Below are 27,281 nucleotides of genomic sequence, written 5' to 3' on the forward strand. Positions count from 1 at the left end.
TTTTTCCTCTGTGTGGGCATAAATGTCACCCTGATCAGTGAGTGTTATTGTGGTTATTGTTCGCTTAGATACTATTTAACAGCATAATGTTTTATGGTGTGTCACTGACACTGTTTCTCCATTTCACTTGCTTTTTATGCCTCAATTTTAATTTTTGTGTTGTTGCTTCTGGTGATAGTGTTCTTCTCATTTCTTTGAATAACCAGCTCAACGTCAGTGATGTGAAGTCACATTGAGATATTTCCGCACAGCGCTGCTTGAAGACGACATCCTTTCAAAATATCAATGTCATCGTCGGATTTCAGTTTGTCCCAGTCAAAGAGCCGGTGTCAGGTTGACACAGTTGTACCATTTCCTCCCCAGCAGCAGTCATAATAGACATGCTGCAACGCAGCCGCAAGACGTGTTGAGTAAGTGGATGTTGTCGTTACCAGACTGCTGTGTACCAATACTGCGGGGTTTACTCCGTTTTCTGGACAAGTTTGCTAAGTAGACCCATGACATCACCATGTCTGAGGCCCCGGTCCTGTTCATCAAACGAGATGGAAGCGAGCTTCAGGCCTGGATTCAGCCTACTGTAGGATGACTGACCTTTGGATGGTGTTTGTTATCGTCATTCACTTTTCCTCGAAGTTGACCCACATTTTCATCTAGTCACTATTTGAACACACACTTGTAAATCTAAATATTGTCCTACCAAAGATCAACTCTCATATCTGTGTTGCTTAGAAACGCATTTCTTTGACCAATGAGCTGGTCATGAACGCAAGGGCAACACTTTCAACATTGTATTATAGTTGTTTGTATAATGCATGAAAACAGATGCACAGTGTATTTTAAGAGCTGGTATAATGCTTCATAATATATCCGGATGTCTCATAACAGCACTATTATCATCATAATCAAGCTGCATCATTATTACAAGTATGATCATTTAGTGGAAACACACAGAGTCTTGTTAAAGGAACAAGAGGAAATACTGGTTCTCCTGAGCCAACAACACAATCTCTCAGCATTCCATATGTGACTGAAAGAGTCTGTGAATTCTACAAGTATAGAACTCCAGAACTCCATAACTGCCTCAGCTTGATGCCTTCATATTTGGGAATGTGGGGATGTTCATGTGATTCCCTTGAAGTTTTTTCAAATTAAAAATTGTATTTTTGCAATCAGAGCCGTAGCTCACGTTGAGGTCACTGAGGTTGTGTCCTGTGTATGTTTTCTGGGAATTTTGGGGATAGTAAGCCTTGTACCAATAAAAACCTTTAGGGTGAACATTAGGACACATTGACACGTCACAGTAGAAAAAGCACAGGTGTTAATAACCTAAATAATGGCTGAATTCCATTTAGTTGCTTTAGTTTCAGGGTCCTGGTATAATGCTGGCTCACAGTCGGTTCACTGCAACACTGTACTACAGCCGAGCCATGGTAATGGTAATGTTATTGGTAATGGTAATGTTATTGGTAATGTTATTGGTAATGGTAATGTTATTGGTAATGTTATTGGTAATGGTAATGTTATTGGTAATGTTATTGGTAATGGTAATGTTATTGGTATTGGTAATGTTATTGGTAATGGTAATGTTATTGGTAATGTTATTGGTAATGGTAATGTTATTGGTAATGGTAATGTTATTGGTAATGTTATTGGTAATGGTAATGTTATTGGTATTGGTAATGTTATTGGTAATGGTAATGTTATTGGTAATGTTATTGGTAATGGTAATGTTATTGGTAATGTTATTGGTAATGGTAATGTTATTGGTAATGTTATTGGTAATTTTATTGGTAATGTTAATGGTAATGTTATTGGAAATGTTAATGGTAATTTTATTGGTAATGTTAATGGTAATTTTATTGGTAATGTTATTGGTAATGGTAATGTTATTGGTAATGTTATTGGTAATTTTATTGGTAATGTTAATGTTAATGGTAATGTTAATGGTAATGTTAATGTTATTAGTAATGGTAATGTTATTGGAAATGTTAATGGTAATTTTATTGGTAATGTTAATGGTAATTTTAATGGTAATGTTATTGGTAACACCTGCATTTACTGCTATGACCAATCAGAATGTTTGCAGTGAAAAAAAGTCCTTTTGCATGATTCCAGTGTTCTAGTGTTTGACTATGAATAAATTCAAACTGACCACTTGTCGGCCAACAAACATGATATAAAAATATAAAGATTTAGTATTTATGAAAACGGTATTCTTGGCTGTGCTAGCCGTCTATCCACATATTAAAACAGTTTTAGCCTAGCCTTTAGCAGTACTCTAAAATATTTGCATTGTATTTGAGCAAATATACATTTAAGGACGAGTAAAAAATATAAATTCACCCACTCTCCTGGAATAATAATAATATTATAACACTTCTGAATACAAAGTATTTCATTGAAATCCTACGCTGCCACATTGTCTGAAGAGTCCATTCATTAGCAGAGGGCTGCATACCACAAGCAGTCAACCGGGAACAAACAGGCTTCAATTAGGGTCACGTTCATAATACACCTTTTGTATTTATAATATTATTATTAATAATAATAATAATAATAATAATAATAATAATAATAATAATAATAATAATAATAATAATAATAATAATGATAATTGCAATGTAGTCCTTTTTATTTTCATATTTCCAGGCTTAGGTCACGCTCTTGCAGGTGAGTGTTGCACAGGCTCGCGCGTGACTCAGACTGTGTGCGCGGGACTCGATGTTCTCCGTTCACAACTTCCCAAACATTTGCGCGTGGAGCTGTGGGCTGAGTCACATGACATCACTCCCCGGGGCCGGGGGAACAAAGACAAGCTGTGACAGCGGACTCCCGGAGCTCAGTGGAGCGCGCTAGGACACGAGCTCAACTAATGGACCTACTTCCCTCCAAAGACATGAAGAGAGCCAAGACGCGGTTCAGCAGCATAAAGGTAGGCACCGCTACTAGAACCGGGCCGGTTTGAACCCGCAGCACTTGGTCCCTCATTGTTTATGGAACCGTTTGAGCTAGATTTATTTGAGAAGATTGCATAACCTTACACAGATAATAATGCTCAATTATCAAAAAGACAAGTGATTTCATGGGGATTCTTTTTCTCTAAAAACCTGAGCACAGTGTTGCACAGCTCCATCTTAGTCTGTCATTATGCCTAAAAAAGTTTTTATTCTAAGTATGTATTTGGGTTGCCTTGACAAACCTGTTAGACGGAGCAACGAGCAGGTTTGATTTTTGATTAAAAAGATATTACTTTCCATCAACCCGTTCAAAACAATACAGTGGGTTGAATTGTTTTAATGGTAATGCCAAGTCAATAATTAGCCTTTATTTATGAAAAAAAAAAAAAAAAAAAAAGCGCTGCAACTAACGATTGTTTTCACTATAATAAAATCGTCGTGATGTTTAATCTGTAATTTGTGATGTGTAACACATCACAAATTGCTGAAAGATGCCTATCAATACTTTAGAGCTCACGGTGAAATGATCAAACGTTTTGTCCCCCCCTCCCAATGATTCAGTTTACAGTAATGTAAGACCAAGAAAAGCAGCAAGATCTCACATTTGAGAGCCTCCAACAAGAGAATGTTTGGCATTGAAAATAACAATCAATTATCACAACAGTTGCAAATACATGTTCTGTCAAAAGATGAATTGCCATTGTTCACCTCTAGAAATCTCACACAGCTTCAGATGGATTTGGTTGGAGTAAATGTTGACAGTTTTATGTTTCTATCATTTAATACATTGGTGAGTCTCTGAACTGTATCCAGTTCAAAGTTTGGTACATTTTCTGCACCTCAAGCTCAAATATTAAAAGTCTCACTGAACACTGACTTGTGGGAGAAATATATTCCAGCACTGAGTGCCAAAAGGAGAATTAGTACTTCACTGTATGGCAATAATGGGAGAGAAACAGTTTGTTCCAGGGCTGTAAGTAATAATGAGGCAAAACTCCATGCTGCTTGCAGCATAACTCAGCGAGAAATGACATGTCTTCTTCATTGGTGTTGTGTTGTGTGAATGAAGCATGACTAATACACCTATATTCTGTAAGCTTGGAGGACTCCACTAAAGCGACTTCTGAATTCCCAGAAGGTAAAGCTTTCTTTGTGTTTACCTTAAGCATTCTCATACAGACTGTGGTGGGTCCAGTTACTGCAAATCTTCTATTTATCATTTGAAGTCTTCACTTTAAAGCCCCCCCACCTCTGTTGAAACCGAGATGTACAAATATAGAGAGAGTGGAGGGCGGTGAAACAGTATGGCCCAATCTACAGACATCATCCCATTATTCACTTTGAGAGTTCATGGCCCTTTTGCCCATCCTGCACAGTATGAATGTATGTGAAGTTCAAAGCTATATAACAGTATGTTTGCATAATGGGAGTAGTTGTTAATAAAAGCAGGCGAAGCAGGAGGTAATATGTCATACATTTTTGCAAGTCATTCTTCGGCGGTGAGAAGTGGAAGCAGAGGAGTATCTTTGAAATTGCGTCAAACTGTAACACTCGAACTCTTGAGTACTGTTGGCCTCCCGTCTAGCAACTGCAACAAAAAAGTAGAAAATCACATGGAACTAAATCACTTTGCACTCAGCTGAGCCAGCTGGTCAAAAATGATTTCAGAGGAAGCAATCATATTGATCCATCTTTTCTTGACACTAGTACATGCTGTACAGCGCCGTGCTCTCTATAGCTTCATCAGGACATTCTGTTTGTTTTTTTAACAACTTTGTGCTTATCTGCTGTGGCTACACCCAGGTTTCACTATCAAATTCTCCGTACGGATATCTATGCAAACATCCGAGCCAAGTTTCTGCTTGGGGACACTTCATGTTTACATCCTGATCAGTGGGACAAGAAATGTTGGAAAGCTTCTGAGCACCTGAGCACGTGGCTCATGTTCCATCATGGTTAAGCGTTTTGGGGAATACGCTTATTCGCTTTCTTGCTTAGTTAGTTAGTTAGTGATTGACAGGTCGCGTGTAGCCACGCCCCTGCTTTATCGTCTCTTTTACAATAAATGGGACCATCATTTACTAAATGAGCATCACGCTGTATTGAAGAAGACCTGAAACTAGCGATTGAGAGCATGAACTTGTTAGGAAAATGTTTACTGAGGGTATAAATCAAGTGAGAAGTAGGATCATTTCGCCCATAGGCCCTTTATGCAATCAGACTTCTTTTTGGAGTCAGTAGAGTCGCCCCCTGCTGGAAACGAGATAGAATGCAGGTTTGAGACACACATTGGCATCTCCATTGACTTCACTTCTCAGGCCCGGAAGTTGCCACTTGGCCTGAACACACTTTTAGGCTGCTACATAAAAAAGGGGAAACGGCTAACCTGGCTCTATAAAAGCTAAAAAGCTAACACACTCTTATTAACACATTATATCTTGCTTGTTTAATCTGTACAACTCAAGTGTAAAAACAACAGGTTGTGGTTTTACGTGCCAGGCAACAAGACTTGAGGAAGTCACTGCTCCCAGCCAAGAAATAACTTGGCCCACATAAATCCATAACCTGTCATTTTGACACTTGAGCTTGTTGTACTGATTAGCTTCAGAGGTGCCTGTAGGCTTGATTTCCTACCTTCAGACAGAGCCAAGCTGTTTCCATCCTTTAGGCTAAGCTAACCGTCTACTTGCTGTAGCCTTATATTAAGTGGACAGGCATGAAAGTGATTTTAATCTTCTTATCTAATTCTCTGCAAAAAAAAGTGAATAAGCATATTTCCCAAAGAGCAGAGCAGCAAAACCTTTTTATGTCTGTTTCACAATGAAGGGAGGTGATTCTGTGGCTGTTTCTTTCAAGTATACCCGTAGCCTTCCTTTATTTAAAAAAAAAAACCCTATTTATATCCAGTGTCATAGCTACAACACGTGTCCCTGAAATAAAAGCTTTCAAATTCAAGTATAAACTTCCCTCAATTCTTCCCCTCGCAGCAGGGTCAAAGGCTGGGACAATGACGTCCAGAGAGAAGGAGCTGAGAGTGTTCAAAAAGGATAAATATGTACATAATCTACAGAGGATTCAAATCTGCCCCACCGCTTCCCTGCTTGCCAACATCAAATAGGCTTAAATCACTTGTATTAACAGTGTGGCTAAATAATAAATCCTGCGTCTTCACAGTGGGACCCAGTGTTGACACGGTGTAGCGCTGAGCACCAGTTGTAATGTTTCTACATGTTAGAATACTCTAGGGAGATCTGATCCAAGTGGGCAATATTCCTTCATCAAGAAAAATGGACATGCTCTATTTTATCATTAATATTAATTGGGAGCAACAGTTTTTTGTTGATTTTCATGATAATGGTGAAATATTGCACTTTGATGGATTATGTGTTATTATTATTATGTGTTGTGTGTGTGGCCCAAGAGTTTAAAAGCCAAATAGTCAGGAAGCCAGAGACTTGTCTGTGAAACATAATGTTTGTATCAAGCGTTATCTGCATAAAAATATAAATCCCACTTCGTTAAAGGCTCAAGTGGATTTTAAGTTGACCTGAAGCTTGCATTTATTGCTGTTTTCATTGCAAATTCACTCTTAATCTCGACACGTATGTTCAGCGTCATTTGTGCATTCATGACCCCCCCAAGCAAAGACGTAGGAGGGTCTTCTAGATAACTGGGAGCACGTCCAGTGGGCGCCATTGATCTTTCCATCTCGCTGGATGTGAAGAGAAGAGTCCAAGAAACAAAATCATACAATCAGAGACACATATATACACTTCAGACTAAGACATTGACAATAATTCTGAAACTTTTTTGGAGAATTTGGAGAGAATACCAGATGAATAACTGCTTTGCCATAAGACATTATTTGTCATATTGTGAACATTTTCATCAGAACAGCTTCTGAAACCAGAGGGGGGAAGTAACTCAAGACTTTACAAGTAGTCAGATTAACAAACAAGATGATGGAGTGTAAATGAGTGAGCTTTAGACGCTAACCGTCTCCCGGCGGCAGCTTCATATTTAGTGCACACATGAGCGTCGGAAGTAAAATAGAATCATTTCCAAAATGTCAAACTATTCCTTTAAATATGCAATTTATTCCAAATCATTTTTTTTGACTTTACTATACTAACTCTGCTTAACATATAAATTGGCTGTTAATTTGGTGATGGCTGCATAATGGCTTGTAAATATATAATGAGATATGAATATGATGCATTGGTAGAAATTACCTAACAGTTGTTAAAATTATCATATCAACCAGCTACAACATTAAAATGCTGCTTGTTAATAAATCCGTTTTAATGATTTATATATATACATATGGCCTCATTTTCCACCTCATTTAATCATTTAATCCATCTATTTTCTTATTTTTTACAATATGTACATTGTAGCCATAAGAAAGTTGTTTCATGTCTTTGAGATGTGTGAATGTAAATGAATGTGAACGAGTCCAGGCCTGATGCCCTGCTACCATGTCTTTTGTGAAGCAGCTGTTTCACGTTGCACAGATAGTATTCTTCTCTGATGTTTAAGTATGTACTCCATTGGGTGAACTTGACATCTTGTTAGTGTGTGGCTAAGGAATGTTGTGTTGGGTCCTCCGGTATTTTTCCGAGACATCACATATGGGATGAAAATGTTATTCCTCTGAATTGGTGGAATATGGGAGGAAAATGTTTTAGGCTTTGAGTCAGATCTGCCTCGATGTGAGTGCAACCAAGCGTCTCTTGTAGCTGAAAATGGCACAAAGACTAGGGCTGGGTATCGTTCAGAAATGTTCCATCCCGGTACCAGTACCAATACCGTGACTTTGATACCGGTTCCAAAATGATCGATTTTCGATACCAATTTTATAAAACAAAAAGAAATTACAACATTACCCATTACGGCACAAATCTTTTGATTTATTTTTCACGAGTGAGCCCCGTCTCTGTGTAACGTAGAGTTTTTCCTGCCTGTCTCTACAACATGTAACGTTAGACAGCCAATCATTATTAGATCATGGTAGAAGCATGCTGCATGCTTATTGGCTCACTGACGCTGATGAGATTTACTCCTTAAGTATTGAAATTGGGTACTTAATGAGTTTTAAGCATTTTTCAATACTCGATACTTCAGAGGCAATTCCGTCAGATCGAATTTGGTACACAGCCCTACAAAAGACACTTGACATTTACGACGTTTACCTATTTTCCTGTCTGTCTGTCTGTCTGTCTGTCTGTCCTAGCTGTTTGTCCTGTGCCACGGCCTCCTGCAGTTCTCTCAGCTGCTGTACAGCTCCTACTTCAAGAGCACCATCAGCACAATCGAGAGACGCTACGGCCTCAGCAGCTACTCCTCAGGAACCATTTCCTCTCTCCACGAGGTAGGAGCCAACAATAACATACCCTCACCCAGCCTGAAATCATGATAGCTTTATTTCAAGGATACCGATGACAGAGGAGGATTTGGTGAACAAGCAACAAGTCAAAATAACACTTCCTGAATTTAAGCCAGACTCAAGTATTTTGGAAAAGTTTTATTACAGATACGTGAGGTCAAGGAAATGATAAAATGTACCGTACGTGCTTATTGTCGTGGGATTGTTTTATGCTCAAGTGGGATTTAAATCCATCACACAGTTAAATCTTTTCCAGTTGTTCCAAGTATGCATGACCACCACTTGTCACAAATGAAATCACCAACTTCATGTTTGATACCTTAGGGCTTTTGAATTCTTTTGCAGCTCGGATCTTCTCAGACTTTGGCTGCACTTTGGCTGAGTTCTAATGTGATTTACATGATCTGATATGATTGTATGATATTTTATGAAAAAACACAGATCAAAAGATTTTAGTTTTGGATTTCTTTTAAAGTGGATATTTGAAGCTGCTATGATAGATATTTCAATATTAACAATGGATCAAATGACTCTTTGTAATGGAAAATGGGCTGTTCCACACATTATTGTCACCCGTAGCATTACAGAGCTTTTAAGTGTCTTTCTGCTCATCAACCTGGTTTCTAGATTCTGCAGGCAGCTGCTTTTTCAATTTTTAGGTAAAATACTCAAACAAACCAGCACACAAACATAGTGGAGCATTTATATATTTCTCTCAGGAGTTGGTGAAGACCAAACACAGGGCTTGAGCCCCCCTAAAAAGGGTCTAAAATCTTGCCATGCAGTGCAACCCTGGCCACTTCCATATTTAGTACGAGAGTCCATTAGTAATGTTTGAAAAGTAATGGTTCAAGTCCCAGTACGGACCAAAGTACAGAGTGTGGATTGGTAGCTGGAGAGATACCAGTTCACCTCCTGGGCACTGCCAGGTGCTCTTGAGCAAGGCACCGTACCCCCCAACTGCTCAGGGTGCTGGTCCAGCACTGGCAGCCCACTCACTCTGACATCTCTCCATTTGTGCATGAATAGGTCCTGAGCATGTCTGTGTGTATTTCAGGCCTGCGTGTAGTGATTTCTAACAAAACAGAGTGTAAATTGTAATTTCCCCACTGGGGATCAGTAAACAGTATAATTATTATATTATACATTTTAATGCATTAAATGTGAAAGAGAAAGTGCTCCCTGTGGCTCCTCTTTGAAGCATGTGTTTGTGTCCATCTCTTAGATCAGTAACAGTGTGCTGATAGTGTTCCTCAGCTACTTTGGAAATCGGGTCCACCGTCCTCGCTTCATTGGAATCGGTGGACTACTGATGGCTGTCAGCGCCATGATCCTGACCTTACCTCACTTCTTGTCCCAGCCCTACGAATACGACTCTGTTTTACACAGTAAGAATGTACTGTCAGCCAGTGTGACTCAGTCCAGACCAGGGGACTTATGAATGTACAAATATGTCAATGCAATTTATGAGACTATACTTTAAGGTTCGTCTAGAACCCTGCAGCAACTCCTCAGCAAAGGCTCTGTAGCACTCAGCAGGAGTCAAACAAGTAACTGCTGTTTGACTTTCTGTACTGCTGCAAATGATGTATTTAGAAAGCCTTGCCAGTGCTCTCCAGCTGAACTTCATAAATCAGAAAGAAATTTCAGAATATCTATGCACTCCCTGAAAATTTCTGAGATTAGAGTTACCTCCAGGGCATTTCATGTTGAGATGTTCTGACTATTTTTTCCCTTCCCGACACCTGAACTTCTGTATCTGCAGATACTGAGTACCGATCCGATACCAGTGCGTTTAAAATATGTATATATATATATATATACATATTTAAAACTCTTTCCTTTGTAAAGCATGAACAAATAAATACAGAGAATGAATGCCATAAAACTTTCTTTTTATTATCTAGTTTGACAGTCATAACGAAAAAAGAACAAATATAAAGTCAACTACTAATTACATTTTTTGGATATATTGGATCGTGCGTAGAGTCGCGTACTCGCCCATACCAGCATTTAAGGCAGCATTGGAGCCATTTCCAATATTGGTATCGTATCGGAACAACTCTAATCTAATTTGTAACAACAATCTCCCTCTTCCGTCTTTATTTTGACCCCCATGGCGTTGTACAGAGTGTCAGTGAAGGGCCAGAGAAGCTTCAGGAAATTAGAAGCAGTTGGACATCTGCATCCACTGGCTTGTCATTAACTCTCCCCCACTTTGTCCTCCCCTCTCCGCCCATGTGTGACCACCTGCTGTGATCCAGATCGCCCTGACATTTGCAACCTGCAGAGGAACTCCAGCAGCCTGGAGACTTGTGGCCGCGACGAGACCAGGCGTCTGGCCGACACTACCAACCTGTGGCTGCTCATGGGCAGCGCCCAGCTGCTCTTTGGCGTGGGCTCGGTGCCCATCCAGCCCTTTGGGATTTCCTACATAGATGATTTTGCTGGGCCTGGCAACTCCCCTCTTTACATAGGTGAGAGGAAGATGAAGTGAACACAGTCTGAGGCTCATGGTGTTATCCTGGGTGATTCTGCATGTTACAAAAAGCTTTTTAATATACAGACTTTTTAACATTGGTATTTTGTGACTTAATTTTTTTAATTAAAATTTGGTTTTAAAAGTAGTTTTCAGGTAATAAGGTTCAAATGTTTCATATTCCAAATAGCAAAACTGATTATAAAGAAAAAGAATCTGGCTACCTTAGTGTATTCTAAATATATAATATGAAAATCCTATCACATTTTTAAAAGGGAGTTTCTATATGCTTTAATTTTCTGCAGAAAGCAATGATTCTGTTATGAAACATTTAGACAGTTTAGTCCTGTTTGTTTTAATACACAAAATCAACTCATCAACGTGTGAAGGGAGATATGTATATATATATATGAGCACAGAAACATGTTTTTAATTTAACATCAAAGATTTTGATATAGTTCATAAAGGTTTAGTTAAACAGCAACAATCTAAAAACATTGGAAAGATGCCTCTCTAATTAGCAGATGTTTTCTCTCCTTGTTCTACAGTTCTTTCTGTTTGGGGCTGTCTGTCTCACTGCTGTTCTTCTTTAATATCTTCTTTGATATCTTTTCTGCTCACAAATTCACATCTACCCTTTTTATCTGGACCAGATAGAGTCATCAGTGTCAGAGCTCTGAATGTAGTTTCTTTCAATCACAGTGTCGGCTGCAGTACACAAGTTATAAACAGACACATCCTCAGTTAGGAGAGTTTGCTAAAATGTTCAGCCACTAGCAGTTAGAAACCTAAAATCATCCCAGCGAACATTAAATATTAGCTTTTCACAAAGTTCAAACAAGATACATAAAAGTATTCCAGCAGTGTTTTTCAGTTTCATTTATAATGTTTTCTAATAATGCTAATGTTTTCAGGTTTTTCAGATTAAGATTAAGCAGATTTTTATGATTTATTTTCAGTCCCTTTATCCACAGTCACAGAGCAGGGCAGAGCCATGGTAAAGAGACTAAACCTGATTGGTTCTCTTGTAAAGAGCACTGTTTGGTGGACCTTTTTTTCAGATTTAATGCCATTACTGCATAATGTGTTGTACAACGGGCAGTGTGCAGTTGTGTTGGCTAGTGGCAATCTCTGCATGCATCATGAGCATGTATGTATGTATGTATGTATGTATGTATGTTCCTCGTTGTGTTGAATCATTTAAACAGCAGATATTGTTTGTTTGTCCAAGAGAAATTTCCTTTAGGATAATAAAAATCAATCGTATCCTATCCAAAATAAACCTTTATTTGTCAAAGAATAATGCCATATGAATACTAATTTTTGACACACAAAAATATGGAAACTTATCTTTGTCAAGACAATTAAAAAAGCTGAACAGTACTTCAGAAACTCTTTATCATTCACAGCCATCCTGTTTGCTGTATCTGTATTCGGGCCTGCTGTTGGATACCTGCTGGGCGCAGTCATGCTGCGGTTCTATGTGGACGTGGACAAAACTGGTTTTGGTAATCTTCCATCCCAAAGTTATTTTATAGACCGGTTACAGCAAGAAAGATGGTTGACTGTTTGTTTTTTGACTGTGTCTAAGTGTTCAGCGGTGTTTCTTGCAGGAGCTGAACAAGAGCTGATGCAGAGTGATCCCCGCTGGGTCGGTGCCTGGTGGATGGGCCTGATCCTCACCTCCGGCTGCCTGGTTCTCACCTCCATCCCCTACTTCTTCTTCCCTCGTGGAATGCCTTCAGAAAATAATGTAAGTCACACTCTCACTCACAGAGCTCTTTTAGATCAAAACAGCTCTGTTCATTCATTGAATGTATCTGTGGATTGTGAAAAACACAGTATATCGCTCATTTTCTCATATATTTTTACTGACACCTAGTGGCTTTATTGCATTAAAATGTTCCTCTGTTTTTTTTACTATCTTGAAGGCACAAAAGGTTTCTCAATGTTAAAATATAACTCCACATTATAACTGGCATATTATATAAGCACTTTTCAATTCCCAAAAACTAATTTCAACTTAATTATTTTGACATTTTACAATTTTACAACAATCTGCAGAAAACATTAGTCATAGATAAGATAAGGCCTTTCACATGCTTGTGAAACCATATTTGGCTCTTTTAGCTTTGTCCAGCACTTGACCTGGTAAAAATAATATGGTTGTTGTTGTTGTAAAGAGTGCTACTTACAGGGATACTTTGCCGATTTCAAACCAGCTCTGTGTCATGGCAGTGGCAGTGTTGGCATTGTGTTCAGATATACAGTATTTGGATTCCCTCTGAGGCGCTGGTGCAAGGAACACGGAGCAGGCGCGGGGAGGGGTAGGGGGTTTGCTGAGATCTGCCGGGTGAGGCAAAATGCTTCGTGGAGGTCCGTCAAGATCAACTGGAACTGGCGCCACGGAGGGAAGCTAAACACTGTGTATCGAATCACACTGGCCACACTGCCATGACACAGAGCTGGATTTAAATCAGCAAAATATCTCTTTAACATCCACTCTAAAATCAATTGAAATGAACACATTTGGAACATGACGGGCGGTGTTGATGAAGAGGTACTAGAGGTTATCTGATAGCATGTGGTGTGTGATAGATGTGGCATTTAAATGTTTGGTTTCTTATAAAACACACATTAAAATTAAAAGTGTGTATTTTAGTTTGAAAAAGCCTCAGAAAGTTGTCTTTTAGGGACAAAAACTCTACCGAAATCTTCCATTATGGTGTTTGACAGCGTAGGGTGATTTTGATTGCATGAACACTGTGGAGCTATTGCACAGAGCTGTCAATTCAGTCTAATGTTCCCACGTCACATGAATGCAGCATGAAGAGACGGGGTTGTGGGCGGGGAGAAGAGGTGAAAGAAAGAAACCTTTGAGGTTTTAACTGGTAATTCATTTCTTCCAAGTAAGAACAGGACTGATGGGATTTGCAAGCGATCCTCCAGATTACTGGACATGCCCTTGTATTGATTACATACATACAGCATATATGTGTCTTTAATATACAATTCATACTGCATGCTATTTTCCAGGTGGGTGGAAGTGAAACTGACATGAATGATGACTTCAAGAAGCCAGATACCTCTTTACTTGATTTCCTGAAAAGTAAGTTTATTGTATTCAGAGTGTAAAGGTTCCACCTTTTAGAGCCACAAACTGACTCCACATAGCTTTATATTGTTAACATGTTCTCTAACCGACAGAGAGTTTTTACTGAAGTCACTTCCATTATCAGTGTAATAATCAGTGTGTCTGTATGTGATTGTGTCTGATCAGTGTTCCCCAGAATGTTTGTCCACCTCCTGTTGAGCCCTCTCTTCATGATGCTGGTCCTGGCCCAGTGCTGCTTCTCCTCAGTGATCGCAGGTCTCGCTACATTCCTCAACAAGTTCCTGGAGCGACAGTACAGCGCCTCAACCGCCTACAGCAGCCTGCTAGTCGGTAGGTACTGAAGGAGTGCAAAGCTTCAGGAAAAGATCCTATAATGCTTAACTGCTCAAGATCAAGGTAAACTTTATTATCCCACAAGGGGAAATTCATGTGGTCATTCATTACGCACCCTTGTCACGACATATAGACACCACAGACGAACCAATAAACATGTATAGAGAAGAAAGTAACAGTACTACAGAAATGACAATAACACAAGTCGACAATACAAAAAATAAACAATACTACAGAAATGACAAAGGCAATCCGACATTTACGAAACATTAAAAAAAAAAAAAAAAAAAAAAAAAAAAAAAAAAAAATATTTTCAGGTTTCAGCTTGCATTCATTGTCAGTTGTTGAATAATTCAAAGTAACGTACAGCATGGTATACATTAAAGCACTTTTATGGAAGGGAAATAAAACTGTTAAAATCATTTAATGGACACTCTGTGATGGGTAGCTGGAGATAGAGGAGCCAAATGCAGGTAGAGGCAGGCAGGCAGGAGAAGGTTTGAACGTCAGGCTTTAATCCAACAAAAAACAGCAGTACAAAGACTGGAAAACTCACAAAGTAATGGAGGTAGAGCTCAAAAGCAACGGCAGAAGGCGATGCCATGCACAATCTGGTGGGCAAAACACAGGCAGGAACCAACTGACACAAGAGGATACAAGAACGATCTGACAAGACACAGAGGGAAACACAGAGGCTAAATAAACTAGGAAACCAGCAAACCAGGAACAGGTGGGACAACAGGTGAAACACATCAGGGGAGACAGGGTAATCAACAAAGGCGGGAAAACACAGGAAGTAAACCGGACAAGCCAGAAAACCAGGACTATCAAAATAAAACAGGAAACAGAAATATACATAGGGAACGTAAATATACACAATAAATTAAAAAAAAATACAGAATAAATATATAAACAGGCAACCAAAATGTCCATAACTGCAACACACTCTGGAGTGAGCCAGCCTGTTGCTTTCCAAAGAGTGAATTAGGATTGTACTTTTATCTTGACGACAATTTGATATGGGTTTGTGCTTCGTTTAAATTTGCCCCTTTGCAACATTGCATGTATTTACAGTCTACACCTGTCATTTGTGTCAGGATGTCAGTAGTCTGGATCAACGAAAGTACATTTCCAGGATAAAGACTGACATCTGGCGTGTATGTCAGGCCTTCTTCTCTCTCTGTGTTGCCTTTCTCAAACTACGTTTGCTACGGAAAACAACAACAACCTCCAAGCTAGCGAGCTACACGCTGAAAATGGCACATTTTGAAGAACATTTGGATGGTGCAAAAAGGCAGACTGCTTGGTTCTTTTAGGGAATGATAGTAAAGATTTAGAAAGAATGTGTTTAGGACATTTACTCTCTAACTGGGACGTTTGGGGACCGATCAGCGGGATGCTATAAATGAAGTACAAACGGCGATACATTAAGAGCTAATGAGGTGTAACCAAGTATCAGCTAATTTAAATAGCTCACGTTACTGTATTGTGTCAACAGTTAACTTTATTTCATACATTATGTGGCGTTTTCCTTTTGCAGGGTACAAATGTTCCACCAAAACAAGTTCCATCCTGAGACTTTTGAGCAGACGCACTGTTGCTACAACTTAGCGCCCAAGAGCAGCAAACAACCCAGAGCGTTTTTTTTCTCCTATCCCAGAATGTATCTGTGACCTTACTCCCCAGCGCTGTGGAGATGCGAGACTAGGGTGTCAGCAAAGAAATAAAATGGCACACAATGTGTAGAAAACTCCTTTGGACATCTTAAGTAGACAATAATTATGATTCATAATCATGGTTCCCAGGTGCTGTGAATCTGCCAGCAGTAGCTGTGGGGATGCTGATTGGCGGGGTCATCATGAAGAAGGCAGGTCTCTCTCTGAAGACCATCCCACGCTTCTCTGTGGCCATGCTGACCATGTCCACCCTCCTCTGTATCCCTCTCTTCTTCATGGGCTGCCCCACACAGAAAGTCTCAGAGGTCAATTATAACCAGATCGGACAGTATGGGTGAGTGACAAGGGTGGGGTATTCTTACTATATTTAAATCAAGAAACAGCCTGTTGTAAAACACATTATAGACCCAAAGACCCAAAATGTACTACCAGCTCAGTTATGTTTTCAAAGTTAATGCAGTTCAAATTTTGGAGGAAATTATTAGCATTTTATTGGTCACTGTAATAAAATGAGTTAGTGTACCTTCAACATTTTTGTACCAATTCCCTTAAATTGATACAAATATCTAACAATTACATTTTGAACTTCTGTACATTTTTATACTCATTCATCAAATCTGGGAGCATATACAGGGAGTAGACAGGACACTTGATACAGTATAATTCCATTGGGAATGATTTGGGCTAAAATAGGCCAATGTTACTTTTCACCATTACTTCCAACTGCATGCCTAGCGATGAAAATACATCCATGCTTGTGTCGCTGCATTGTTTACACCTAGTTTTGCCTGCTAGCGGTCTTCCTCTTCCCTGTCTTTTGTTGGCACATTGCTACATTTCTTGGCGCATGTCTACCATTGCGTGTAGATCAGTGGAATAGCCTGAAACTGTAACAGTAAAGTGTATTACATTGTCCGCGCTCATGCAAATGCACGTCCATGTGTGTGTGTACAAGATAGAAATAATTCAGGGGCCGCTCCTAAAAACATAACTGCACATACAGGGGACCTTTCAATGATCTGACATAATGCTCATATGAATTTTTATTTATTTTCCTCCAAAAGTCATTACATTGTTTATTTGCTTTCAGTTTTCTTTAGAACTTAATATGTATGTATATATAAAACCTAAAACATATCAAAAGCATATTTAAACCTTAGTGTAATGTCACAAAGTACTAGGATGTATGTAAGTCCAAAGCAAACACATGCTAATGAAACATTGCTTTTGTTTGCCTCTCTCTGCCCTCCACAGGTATCTACCCCTATGCTACTCCAACTGCTCCTGCCCTGCCAGTGACTTCAACCCTGTGTGTGGCTCTGATGGTGTCGAGTATATTTCTCCTTGCCATGCAGGCTGCACCAACTTCACCAAAGATCCCAACAACACCCACAGGGTTCAGGTCAGAGCCTCCGCTAAGCACCTGATCATGGTTTCCTCCAACAGTATAAATACTAATGATAGCTAAAGCTATGTTCAGACTGCAGGCCTCAACGCTCAATATCGGTTTTTTTCCAGATCAGATTTTTTTGAGTGACAGTTCACATTATTTTTTTTAAATGTGGCTCACATCAGGCTCAAGTACTGGTCACGGCCTGAAAGTGACACGCCAACATGCGCAAACTCACTATATCAGGGCAATATTGCTCTACTGCTGAAAAAGGACCGGGACCCCACGAACGTCTCCTCATATAGACCTGTGTCTCTTCTTCCAGTGGAAACCAAACTGTTAAGCAAAATTTTAGCTAACCGTCTCAATAATCATATTTCCAGAATCATTCACCCAGATCAGACAGGGTTTATCCCTAATCGACATATATACTTTAACATGAGAAGACTATTTAACATATTATATAGTCCTCTTCGTGACAAGGAAGATACGGTCATAATATCCCTCGATGCCGAAAAGGCTTTTGACCAGGTAGAGTGGCCATATATGCTGTCTGTATTGGTAAGATTTGGATTTGGCAATTCTTTCATTAAATGGATCAAGATTTTATACAAAGAACCAAAGGCCTCTGTAGTCACAAACCTAAATAAATCTGGTCCTTTTCAGCTTTATAGAGGGACACGCCAAGGTGATCCTTTGTCTCCATTTATCTTTGCTCTTGCTCTGGAACCTTTAGCCTCCTGTATACGCTCTAGCCCCAAAATACACCCTATAACACATTTAGGAATTCATCACAAGATCTCGGCCTACGCTGACGACGTTATATTATTTATTTCAGACCCCAAAGCCTCTATATCTCCACTGCTGCAGCTAATAAATAAATTTGGCTCATTTTCAAGATACAAGATAAATTGGTGGAAAAGTGAACTAATGCCATTGTCAAACCTAGTAGATATGACATTCCTCAAGACAACTCCATTTAGAATTGTATCAGATAAGTTCACAAGTCTGGGTATTATAGTCACAAGGAAGTTGAGTCAGCTTCTACGTCATAACTGGGATGTGAAAATTAAGCAGTTGGAGAGGAATATACAGTTCTGGAACACCTTACCTATATCAATGGTAGGGCGTATCAACGCCATTAAAATGGTGGTCTTGCCTAGGTTCCTTTTACATATTTCAATCAATCCCAGTATGTATCCCTCAAAATCACTTCAGACAGCTGGATTCAATTATATTATCCTTTATTTGGTCCGGCAAAATACCTAGGATCTCAAAGAAACATCTTATTAAAAGCCGGTCTGAGGGAGGTCTCGGCCTGCCTCAATTTAAATCATATTACCTGGCTGCAAATTTAATTATTTTTTTCATTTTGGTTGGGGTGTTTACCAGGCAACAACTCGGATGAGATGCCTGCGTGGCTGCAAATTGAACACCTCTCCTGTCAACGCACCTCTCTACCTGCTCTTATTAATAGTCCAGTAAAGATTAAGAAGCACCTGTATAATGATAACCCGATAATTTATAATTCTTTAAAGATATGGAAGCAGGTAGCAACAACTCTGAAAACACCCAAAGTTTATTTGCATTCTCCTATTTGCCGTATCCATGCATTTAAACCTGCACTGGATGATGTAGTTTTCTCGAACTGGAGGGAGAAAGGCATTATCACTTTGAGAAATCTTTATATTGAGGGTCACTTGGCCTCCTTTCAGCAGTTACAGCGGGCATTCCAGCTCCCAGCTTCCCATTTTTTTCGTTTCCTACAGTTGAGACACTTTGTGAGGACTCATGTTCCGCAATATAAATGTAAACCTCAGCATGTAGTATTAGATAGTTTTTCTCAAATCAAACCATACACGAGGGGTGCTATATCTAAATTCTATGGTATCATACAGAATGTGAATAACACATTGTCAGACCCATTTAAGGAGGCTTGGGGGAGAGAATTGGATATGGAAATCTCAGATGAGATGTGGGAGGATTGTATTAAGAACATCCATAATAGCTCAATCAATGCAAGACATAGCTTGATACAATTCAAGGTAGTACATAGACTACATTATTCTCCCTCCAGATTGCAGAAAATATTTCCGGAGGTGTCATCCCAATGTATTAAATGTCAGAGTGAAGTAGGAACACTAACCCACTTATTCTGGTCATGTCACAAGTTACAATCATTCTGGGGCTCCTTGTTTGAGTTTTTCTTTAAGGCCTTTAATCATCCACGTAACCCAGACGCACTCACCGTATTGTTCGGTGCGGCCGATCCAGATAGTGTGAGGAGTAGTTGTGAAGCCAAGGCTATTTCGCTCTCAACATTGTTAGCCAGAAAGCTGATTTTAAAATCTTGGAAATCTGAAAGGTCTCCTACACTTGTAATGTGGTTGAGGCAGCTGGGTAATGTCTTACATTTGGAGAAAATCAGGTAATCATGCGTCAAAGCCGGGTGCTGTTTCTGGGAATAGGGCAGAATTGTGACGACGGTCACACAAAAAATGGGCCAATTTTGCCTGCAGTCTGAGCACAGCCTAATTGACTAAGTTGACCAATTTGTTACTGCATTTAAAAGTTTTACACTTGAATTGTAATTCCTGTTAATTATGAAGATTTTTTACCAACTTGCTGGTGCACAGTATTATTTAAATAATAAATAACAATTCAGTACATTTATATCTGTGCATTTATGTGTTACATTTACAAAGTTAGGAAAGCAATGTTTAAGTCAAGCCTGATGTTGCCTTACACATAAAACAATGATCCCGGTCACTTCCACACAATGAGGCATATTGCTTATTAATCAAACACTGGTATCGGACCGGTATTTGTTACTCGGTATCGGCCGATACCCAAAGCCCAACTATTATTATCGGGACTGAAGAAGTCAAATCGGTGCATCCCTGAATACAGCTTGGCTTTTAGCTGCCTTTGAAATCTGTGGGAAAGTTGTGCAACACCAGAATAACATTGTATAATAAATCATCAGCAGTAATGAATGAAATTACCTGATGCAGAGTAATCATGCCAGGAATGCTAGATAACTTGATTGAAAAGAAAACAATGACTACATATGATTTGTTTTAACAGCAGGGCCTTCAAGTGTATAATTTTCTTCTATAATCTTCTATAATTTTCTTAGTGTGGGATGAGGGAAAAAACATTTTTGGTTCTTGTCCTAGCACTGGTTCTGTTAATCAGCCTGTAAGGGTGTAATTAACCTTTAACTGTGTAGGAGTAGAGTGCTGTAGGGAATACATATGCTGCATTGAGAGTGTTTTTGAATCTGCTCTTCAGGGGGTACACTTGAGCTTTAAACAGTTTTTCCAGTGTTATTAAGTAGATCCTTGGAACAGGAAGTGACTTTGACCTTTGATGCCTCTTTAGATTTGAGACAGAAATGAGATCACAGCATCTTGGGGCAGTGTCCCAGTATTTAGACTTTGTGAACTGTCTGCCAAATGATCCCACATTTCATAGAAGCAGTGATATGAAGTCCCAGACATTAGCCAGGAGCTTCCAGTGCAGGAGCAGTTAGAACAGACAGAGAGACTGCTCTTCTGCTTACAAGGCGCAAGTGGCTCACAATCATTATCCATCAATGCTTATTAGTCACTGAGCATTTGGGAGGTGTTTTAAGAGAGACAAAACGTCAGTATTCAGACGTCACAGCTTGTGAATAATCTTCCGGTGGGTGGATTGTGCGACTACTAATAGAGTATTAGTCCGATTGACTCAGCACATACGCCCGCTGTGTAATACTGCAGTACAAACACAGACAGTGATGGCTCCAGCTAGCTCAATGAATTAAGTCTCAGAATAATTATTTTCTCTTCTTTGTGGACTCAGATTTCCACAAGTGAACAGCTGAAAGTGGAATTCAATCAGGTGCAATTTCTGTATTTTTATTTAATATACCTTATCTCTATGAACAAATATCTGCATATAATGCAACAGGACAAAATTTGAATATGGGAAGCATTCTGGTTTCTCTTTGTAGTCCGAGTATTATTGGTGATGACTATTCATGTTAGAGCAGGCTTTGGTTGCATACAGTAAACGGTCCGTATGGAGAGCAAAAGATGCGGAACCCATTGGCCAAAATGCAATCTTGGAACCAATAGACTATTGTCTGACAATAATGTAGCTTTTTATTAGCTTTATAAAAAAATGCTGGCTACACTGTTACCCCAAAATATTTGTCCCCAGAGGCTTAATCGTCGTCAGACCAATAGCCGATGAGTTCAAAGATTGAATAAACCAACAGAACCGTATATGGTGTTCAGCCTTTCTTACTGTTTAACATGTAATACTCTTGTTTCGAGTAAAGTTCTTTCCATGTTTTCACAGAAAAAAGCAATTCATCTTAATTTGCTTGTTTTGTCTCTTTAAAATAATTGACCAGTTTTTAAAGGAATACTTTGACATCTAGGGAAATATACTTATTCACTTTCTTGCTGAGAAGATCAATACCACTGAGAGAAGGGTGTCGATCTTCTCATCTAACACTCAGCAAGTAAGAGAATACGCACATTTTCCAAAATGTCTTACTGCAATCCCCAGTGGGGAAAATAAGTATTACGGCAGATGTGGTACAACATGACAAAAGTATAATGTTGTATTTCATGTTCTTCAAACAACATTTATCCTATTTCCTTTTGCTTTCTTTGTGGATACAGCTGTATACCAACTGCAGGTGTATATCTGGGAGCCCGAGTAATGCCCGCCCTGCTCCCTGTTCAAACAGCTGCCCACATCTTCTTCTCCCCGTCATTCTTGTCATCTCTCTGGCTTCACTGATCGCCTGCCTCACTCACAACCCCATGTACATGATGGTGCTAAGGTAAGGAAGGATGGCAATATGTTACAGCATTCTTTTGTTATATATATTTTATATCTTCAAAATAAATGTAATGGATGATATGATCTGCTTGTCCCTGGTACAAACACTTACTATTGATGTTACAAAGTTTATATTTTACCCAACAAATACTGTATTAGATGACATACTGTAGCATTGACTTAGCATCTTCTGTTTTTACAAAACGTATGTTAAATATATCCAAATCTGACCGGACATCTTTATTTCTCTCTCCCCCAACCAGAGTGGACCTCTGTCATGTTTTGGAGACTTTAATATCCATTTAGTGACTGCTGCAGTCAAACACTGAGCTGAAAGGCTCCTCTTGAAGTCCATGAAAAGTCAAACACAAACGTAAAAAAATGAGTGTGCCAGGCTCTTGCTATAGGACAGCTAAGAATGAATTAAAAGCAAAAAGTCTGCGAACACAAGTTGGGAGATTTGATGAGAAATTAGTTCTGCAAGGTTTCATAGAGATGCTCAAACTGATTTATTTGGTGATTTTCTACAAAATAAGTGTCGTTTTTTTTCACTTTTTGAAACATAACAACATGTGTACTGATTGATCACTGCTGCTGTTGTCCAGTATTGTATTGTATGAAAGTACACATTCTAATATCACTTCCTGTTCATTTCAGATGTGTTCCCTCCGAAGAGAAGTCATTTGCTATAGGAATTCAATTTTTACTCATGAGAGTATTAGGTAAGTCAGGACACAAATGCTATTTGTTTGTAGTGCTCTATACTCATGCATGATTGAAATGAAAATGATTGTATTAACGATAAACCTTTTGTCAAAGTGCCCAATAAAGCCTCCAAATCCCAAAATGTCCTCTTAGCTCAACTAAAACTAAAGTATGGAGTTGTATGGAGCCTCACAGTATCCAATATTAAATATTTTAAAAGACATTCTGAAATAAACAGCAGAAATCCATTGTGTAAAACATATAAATGAACCAATACATTATGTAGTAATTAAAGAAATTAATTATAATATGTGTATATATATATATATATATATATATATATATATATATATATATATATATATATATATATATATATATAATTTCATATATAATTTCATCAATGTTATGTCTATAGTAACAGTTTTATGTCTTTATTTCATTATAGAATTTTATATTGGAAAAAAAAGTGACATGAAAAGTGGCATCATGAAAATATAATGTGACATGAAATAAAAGTGTTTACTGGAAATATGCTATTATAAATTAAAAACAGACCTGAAAATGGTTATTTTAAAATAGAAATGTCTATAATGAAATAAAAATAAACTACATGAAAACTCTTTATGATGAAAATATGAATGATAAAATGATATGTCATATGAATGACCCGAGTTTTACAAATTTCTTAAAGGATCTCACAAATTATAGGTGAATTTCTATAAAAAATATACAATCAGGGCTTGACATTAACTTTTTGAGGCACTTGTCCTTTGGACAAGTACATTTACGTTTCACTTGTCCATGCATAAAAGTCACTTGTCCGGGTAAAGATTCATCATTTTATAAAAAAAATTGTGTTTTGCTATTGCAGAATTTGAACAAACCGTTCAAATACTTTGACTATTGAGATTGTAAGTCAATATTTTAAATGTTCTTATTGGTTTGAGATTCTTTGTCAATATTCTGAGTTACTAAGTCAATATATTGAGATACTAAGTCAATATTTTGAGTTAAATCAATATATTGAGATACTGAACAATACAGTGAGATATTAAGTCAATATTGAGATACTAAGTCAATATTTTGAGATAAATTAATATATTGAGATACTAAGCCAATATATTGAGATTCTAAGTCAATATTTGACATTTTCTCATTACTTTGAGATTCTTAGTTTATATTCTGAGATACTAAGTCAATATTTTGACCAGAGGTAGTGGTGACTTGATCTTCTACTATATCTAAAATAATTTTGTAGACATAACAATGGATTTTGCCACTAAATGTTGGTGTTAACTTTTTTTATACAATTTCACAAATTTCTACCCGGCAGAGGCTGATTTACCGAAAGGATCCTTTTAAAAAGGTGTAGCTACTTTACAGTTGATTATTACCTGATATTTAATCTGCATATTATTGCTATATTATTTTTTTTCAAAAAGGAGCAAAAAAAAACGACATAATAGAACGGCTTGTTTATTGCTAAGGCAACATTAAATCATTTATTAAAAATGTAACAACAATAACTTATAAAAATAACTTATTTCACCAGTAAGTTCCTGTTAAATGACAAAAACAACCACTGGATAGGAAAAACGGTATTTTACAACAACTTTGAATGCAGCACGACGCTGGCGGGGTGAATTTCAAGTGAACGCAACATCTGTGTTTTTTTGACAACAGCAGCTGCACACTGTCATATGTTCCTCTCCAGTGAAATACAGACACACTTTTACACCGTTTAGCTGTCAGCATTTTAACTGTTTACTCCAGCTGCTAGCTAACGATAGGCTAACGTTACTTGCTGTTGAGTGTAGTGTAAACTAGCGTAACATGCGGCGATGTTTAGGTTGCCTCTAACGTCCGTTTTCGGAGCATCCGAGAGAAGCGCAGGCATTTCAGTGGCACCGCGTTGCAATTCGGTCCGGTAGATAACGGTCGTTAAGGCACCGGTGCCGTATTAGCACCGGGTCTCTCCTTTTCTGTCAACGATGTGGCGAGGAGGTAACGTTAAGGCGGAGTTAGTTAGCAAGCTAACGTTAGCTAACCAACACCGGCAGGATCACCGTGCTTTCATGCTGCATTGCTTCCAGAGAATGAGCTGAACAGCGGGCTGGGTCTAACGTTAGCGGTCCGCTGACCGGGATTGCGGGGGAAAGAAATTATCGTTTCAAATCGGTAACATAGACGTAATGAGTGGCACATGACGTGAACTAACATGGCATTTTACTTTGTTTGAGTTTTAACTTGTCCAGTGGGACAAGTAAATTTCTCTTCCACTTGCCCTACAAAAAATCCACTTGTCCCGGACAAGCGGACAAGCCTTAATGTCGAGCCCTGTACAATGACTTATTTATTTAATATTGTACACTTAAGGACTCTGTACATTTAAGTGTGATGGCATGTGGGGCTGCTGTATGGTGATACAACAAGTAAACATAACAGAACTACATTCCTCGGTACGTTTTAAAGAAAATGTTGGATTGCCCTCTAGTAGTCTATGTCCACAACCTTCCACTTCCGAGATTGCCAGTGGAAATTCTGCCGGATGTCCCTCTTTTTGGACGGATGTCTGTCCTCTTTCTTTGTGTTGGTGTTCTAACCTCCGGTGGATTTGTGAAGACTATGTTTAACTGCTCCTCAGATCTCTGCAGGGTAAATCCAGACAGCTAGCTAGACTATCTGTCCGTTTGGAGTTTTCTCGCGCACGACTAAAACTACTTTGGAACGTACACATGTTCCACCAAAACAAGTTCCTTCCTGAGAATATTCAGCAGAGGCAATTCTTTTAGGAATAAGGCAAGACTGATAGTTTTTAAATTAATATTTTAAAAAAAATCTCACATAGCCTCTGCCGTACTCAAAAGTACCCCTAGGGGTACACGTACCCCTGCAGCTCAACCACATGGGGATAGAAGTGTGTCGTTTACCCTGTACTCTGTTTTCGGTCCCCCTCTCAGCCTGGCTACCTGCCCCTGCTCTCTTCGGGACGGCCATTGATACGTCATGTATCTGGTGGAAGAGGGTTTGTGGAAAGAAGTTTAGCTGTGGTTACTATGACAACAACATCTTGAGGAACCGGTAAGACAAACGTATCACTCACTACGCATATTATATACACACAGGAAATACATCCAAATCACTGCTGACAATTGTTTGTCTTTATGTGTCTGACCGCTGCAGGTACTTGGGCTTACAGGTGGGTTATAAGGTCATGGGTATCGTCCTACTGATGATGCTGGGGTGGAAAGCAAAGCGGACCCAGGAGTACAGTCTGGAGAAGAGGCCTGAAGGACTACTGTGACCCTGCTGAGCGCCCCTGTGTCTCTCAAAGCTTTGCTAGAATATGTTGAAGAACAGTGTGTGGAGCAAAGCTGTGTTAGTAGGAGAAAGCCACAGCCTACACTGACCTCAATATCTGTCGGCCCACTTCCCTACCTAGTGCTTCACTGGTTGGAGTTAAGATGTACATTATCCAAAAGGGAAATATCTGATGTTTTCGGATGCTTTAAAGCTAATGATTGGTATTATATTGAAAATATAACTCACTTATTACAAGTTTTAGAGAGGACAGCTAGAGGGCAGCTAAAACACCTCTGTTGTGTGGTACCTCACAATATTTTACATGCATCTGAGATGAGAGTTCAGATGGATAAATATCTTTGTGTATTACTTGTTCCTATAAAGAAGGAATCTATTCAGGTTTCTATTTCCAATGGGAACATATTCTGTAACTAATTACCTGTATTAGCTTAATATTTAAGTTTATTTTTTATAGATGTTTGTCTCATACACAGAGACATCTGTGATAACTGCAGTATTCTTTTCATATATGATCACATAGTATAACACTTGATTTAATTGCAATGCTAATGAATGATAAGATAACAAGTACACACACTGTTACTCATGAATTGAATTAACCACACACATTATGCTGTCTACTGGTTTGGTTGTATTGGTTACAGTGGAGTGCATAAATGTGTAAGCATTACTGGCAAATACAATACAATTAATCAAGTTAGCGTCAAGTCTTTTATTAATTTATGTCTTTACCTATGTCTTAAAAGCTGGATAGCCAACCAAATGATCCAGGTTTAATGCATGTCCGTTGGTTTTGGTGTTTTAATTAATTCCACAATTTCACACAAGGCTTAGAGGACAGAAGGTTAGGATGGGTCAATAGGGTATGCCTGTGAGAATAGTTGAATAATATTTTCTGTGGCTTTATGAGCCTTCTAAAATATGATAAAATTGCATTGCATTATGCTGTAGAATCCAAGGTTTTCTGGGGACTTAAAGTCAAGACCTCTCTGCCTCTTTATTCTTTTTAAAATGTCTCTCAGGTTCACTAACTTTATGGGAGTGCAATTTTGAATCACTGGAAACCCGTTTAAG

The 27,281-nt window shown here is 38.7% G+C and overlaps 1 protein-coding gene across 1 annotated transcript; it reads left to right on the forward strand.

Annotated features, from left to right (window-relative positions):
* Nucleotides 1-2,761: 2,761 nt before the first annotated feature.
* On the forward strand, nt 2,762-26,903 carry slco2a1 (solute carrier organic anion transporter family, member 2A1). The gene is made up of 14 exons (XM_028587305.1): nt 2,762-2,932; nt 8,191-8,328; nt 9,569-9,731; nt 10,608-10,820; nt 12,232-12,330; nt 12,436-12,575; nt 13,859-13,931; nt 14,103-14,267; nt 16,076-16,280; nt 17,201-17,348; nt 22,013-22,176; nt 22,833-22,897; nt 25,844-25,964; nt 26,067-26,903. The coding sequence occupies exons 1-14, from the start codon at nt 2,873-2,875 to the stop codon at nt 26,185-26,187; spliced, it is 1,875 nt and encodes a 624-aa protein (XP_028443106.1). The 5' UTR covers nt 2,762-2,872; the 3' UTR covers nt 26,188-26,903.
* The last annotated feature ends 378 nt before the right edge of the window (nt 26,904-27,281 follow it).

This window comes from Perca flavescens, chromosome 9 (genome assembly GCF_004354835.1).
Source record: "Perca flavescens isolate YP-PL-M2 chromosome 9, PFLA_1.0, whole genome shotgun sequence".
Lineage (NCBI taxonomy): Eukaryota > Metazoa > Chordata > Actinopteri > Perciformes > Percidae > Perca > Perca flavescens.